Genomic DNA, 4,126 nt, shown 5'->3' with positions numbered 1-4,126 from the left:
AGATCCCTAATAGTATTAATAGCAAGGACAGCAGGCACCCTCACCTTGTTTATGACATGAATGGAAATGACTCTAGAACTTCATCTGAATTCTATTTAGAACTTTGCTCTGTGTCCAGGATCTTTATGTCTATGTCTGTGAGACTGGTGGATGTCTCTTCTGTGAGAGTCGGAATTGTGACATCCAGTTGTCATTCTTGAGTTAGTTCAATTGGTAGTGGAAACCAAGAGCAGGCCCCCAGAGAGCCCTGAGGGCCCCACGGCCCATGGCAACATAATCACCATCACAATCAGGAAGAGCCTTGGCCTAGGCTGCCTGGCCCAGTCACCAACAGCTCAACCATGAGAAGAAAGGCCAAGACCAAGCAATCGCCTACTACCTCCGCTACCGCCCTCAGTGCAGCAGCCAACACACCCAGCTCCAAGGAGAATGGCACAGACAGTGGTGGCCCAGAGGGCCCCACCTCAGAGGCACCCGCCTGCCAGGACAAGAAGGTCATCCAGACCAAGGTTTTGGGAACAGTAAAATGGTTCGGTGTAAGGAACGGATATGGTTTCATGAACAGGAATTACATCGAGGAAGACGTATTTGTGCACCATAGAACCATAAAGAAGAACAACCCCAGGAAGTACTTTCATGGTGTAGGAGATGGAGAGACCGTGGAGTTTGATATTGTAGAAGGAGAAAAGGGTATAGAGGCAGCAAATGTTACAGGCCCTCGTGGTGTTGTGGTTCAAGGCAGTAAATACGCGGCAGACCGGAAGAATTACACATGCTATGGAGGTTGGGGGGTTCCTCCATGCAATTACCAGCAAAACTACCAGAACAACCAGAGTGAGGAAAAGAGTGAGGGATCAGAAAGCTCTTCTGAAGGCCAGGCCCCACAGCGCTGGCCATTTTCTAAGTGAAGTTTCCCACATTACTTCTGCGGAGACGCTATGGACGTGGAGCACAGTATTCCATTCTGCTTGTCCAAGGAGAAGCGATGGAGGGTGCTGACAAGCAGGGTGCACAAGAGCAAGGCAGACCGGTGAGACCGAATATGTATCAGGGCTACACACCACGATTCTGCAGGGGCCCTCCTCGCCAAAGACAGCCTAGCGAGGACCACAAGGAAGAGGACAAGGAACATCAAGGAGCCTCTGGGACCCAAGGTCAGCAGCCACCTCAAGGTCGGTGTGACTGCAACTTCACTTACAGATACAGACACCCGGAAATCCGTAAACCACAAGATGGCAAAGAGACAAAGGCAGCTGATCCACCAGCTGAGAATCCGCAAGCTCTCCAGGCTGAGCAGGGCGGGGCTGACTAAATGCAGGCTAACCATCTCTACCATCAGCCGGTTTGGTCATCCAACAAGGAAAAATGAAAATGAAATTCTAGTAATAAGAAAAGAACAATGATTAGAGCTGAAGACTTTACCCTCCTGCTTTTACCCATTGAACAGATACTCTAGAACTTTCTGCATTGTCTATGCATAATCAGGTTTTTTTTTATTATTTTTCATAATGATGTCTTTTTTTTATAGTGACAAATACGGTTTTTTAAAGGCCTGATTTTCTCAATACACGTTTAGTGGTGTTTAAATTGTTAAATATCTGCTCAAGTTGAGATTTTTAAGAACTTTATTTTTAATTTGCAATAAAAGTTTACAACTTTTTAAAAATGTCAGTAAATTCAAGCACGTGTTAATAAAGGATATATATATATATATATATATATATATATATATATATTCATTCTCGTTTATTTGAAACAACATCAGTGAAGTCATGCTAGAATTCCATGCCACACTCTGGTTACTCACAAATCAGAGAAAGGGAGAGGGAGCTAGAGGCAGGTAGGGAGAGAGGAGAGAGACAGATGGAGGGATTAAGAGAGGGAGGAAGCAAAGGAGCGGGTAATGAGGGAAAGTGGAAAGAGGGAGGAGAGAGAGAGATAGTAATATTTCTTTTATGAATAGATAACCAGAATTGGGACATCACCTTGGTGTCTTTTCATATGATGAATATGAAGTATCCTTCCCGTATCTGTTGATTAGCTGTGGTGAAAGTCTGCTTTATTAGATACTAGAATGACTACACCATCTTGCTTCTTGGGTCTTTTTGCTTGGAAAATCATTTTCCAGCCCTTTCCTCTAAGGTAATGTTTATCTTTCTTGCTGAGGTGTGTTTCTAATATGCAGCTGACTGATGGGTCCTGCTTTCCTATCCATTCTGTCAACCTGTGTCTCTTTATTGGGTAGTTAGACGACTGATAATGAGAGATATTAATGACCAGTGGTTGTTGGTTCCTATTTTTTATGTTGGTTAGTGGTAGAACATGTGTGTGAGCTTCCTTTATTTTGGTTTTGTGGATGTAGGATTATTTATTTCCTTTGTTTTCCTAGGTAAAGTTACCCTCCTTGGATTGGTGTTTTCCTTCTAGTATCTTCTGTAAGGCTGTATGTATGGCTAGGTACTGTTTAAACTTGGTTTTGTTGTGGAATATCTTGTTTTCTCTACCTATGGTGATTGAAAATTTTGCTGGGTATAGTAGTCTGAGTTGGCATCTGTGGTCTCTTAATGTCTGCATGAAAATTTTCCAGGCCCTTCTGAATTTTATAGTCTCTGTTGGGAAGTCAAGTGTAATTCTGATAGGTTTGCCTATATGTGACTTGGCCTTTTTATCTTGTAGCTTTCAATATTCTTTTTTTGTTCTGTATGTTCTGTGCTTTGGTTATTATAGTGGTAGAGGAATTTCTTTTCTGATCCAATTTACTTGGAGTCTATAGGCTTATTGTATTTACATGAACATTTTATTTTAGGTTGGGGAAGTTTTCTTCTAAGATTTTGTTGAAACTATTTTCTAGGCATTGGAGCTGCAGTCTCCTTTTACTTCCTATCCTATTATTCTTAAGTTTGGTCTTTTCATTGTGTGCCTGATTTCTTGCATGTTATGTGTCAGGAGCTTTATTTATTCAACATTTTCTATGACTGTGGTATTGATTTCTTCTGTCATGTCTTCTATTCCTGTGATTCTTTCTTCCATCTCTTTTATTCTCTTGATGCTTCTTGTGTTTGCAAATCCTGTCCTCTTCCCTAGGTCTTCTATTTCCAGGATATCCTCTGATTGTGTTTCCTTCATTGTTTCTATCTCAATTTTTATGTCTTGAATCCTTTTTATTCATTTAGTACTCCTATTTGATTGTAGTTTCTTACCTTTCACTAATTTATTTAAATGATTTGTTCAATTCTTTCATTTCTTATTTTGTGTATTCCTGTTCTAGTTTGAGGGATTTATTTTCTTCTTTAAGGCCTCTATCACTTTCATTACCTCAGATTTGAAATCCTTCTCTTATATGTCAGATGTGATATTATTTCCAGGGATTGTTATGGTGATGGGACTGCTGGTTTCTGGTGATATCAAATGGACCTGTGGATTGTTTCTTGTATTTTTACATTGATCTCTTCTCATTGTGATATCTCTGGTTGTAGCATGTGCCCAGTACTTGCTTGGACCCCAGAAAATCTGTGGATTTTTGTGTTACCTGAGGTTATATCCACTAATATTCCTGACTGTGGTGTCTGCATGGCATAAAACCTACAGTGTTCTTAAGGTGTTTTTAAGATCCCAGCTTGCTCTGCACCTTGGGGAGTTCAAGAGCTGCCTGCCAGCCAGGCATGTGGCAGTAGCATGTGTGCCCAGTGGCTACTTACTTTCTCAGTTTTATGTCCTGCATTTAAATCTTTAAGATATTTTTTCAGTTCTTTTTTTTAGGTGATGATGAATAAGCATCTAGCTTCATTCCTCTACATGTAGATATCTATTTATTGACAATAATATCCTTATTCTTAACACTTTTTTAACACTAAATGTTTTCTGTAATAAGTATAGTCAGCAGGGAAAGACATGGAAGTAGAAGGGGAAGGAAAAAGGGTTGTGACAGTTAGAAGGGGACAGCCAGTGATCCACAGTGAAACTGCGTTTAACTAAATAAATTAATAGTGTAGATATAATTTTGGGTTTCTTTAAAAACACAGGAATGTCATATGAATGTTTTTGTTTTACTCCCAAGTATAGGATATGGGCTGTTTCCGATTTTCCACAGTAGTGTTCTATTATTTGCCTTGTGTTCTAGCAAACA

At 40.4% G+C, this 4,126-nt stretch overlaps 1 protein-coding gene across 1 annotated transcript; it reads left to right on the top strand.

Moving 5' to 3' along the window:
* Positions 1-341: 341 nt before the first annotated feature.
* On the top strand, positions 342-1,355 carry LOC311601141 (Y-box-binding protein 1-like; the record flags this gene model as incomplete). The annotated part of the gene is given in 2 exon segments (XM_084788567.1): positions 342-903; positions 906-1,355. Coding segments are annotated over 2 exon segments (969 nt in total). The 3' UTR covers positions 1,313-1,355.
* Between the last annotated feature and the right edge of the window lie 2,771 nt (positions 1,356-4,126).

The sequence above is a fragment of the Acomys minous genome, assembly GCF_964271855.1.
Source record: "Acomys minous genome assembly, chromosome: 7".
Classification (NCBI taxonomy): domain Eukaryota; kingdom Metazoa; phylum Chordata; class Mammalia; order Rodentia; family Muridae; genus Acomys; species Acomys minous.
This window is presented reverse-complemented; position numbering and strand designations above follow the sequence as displayed.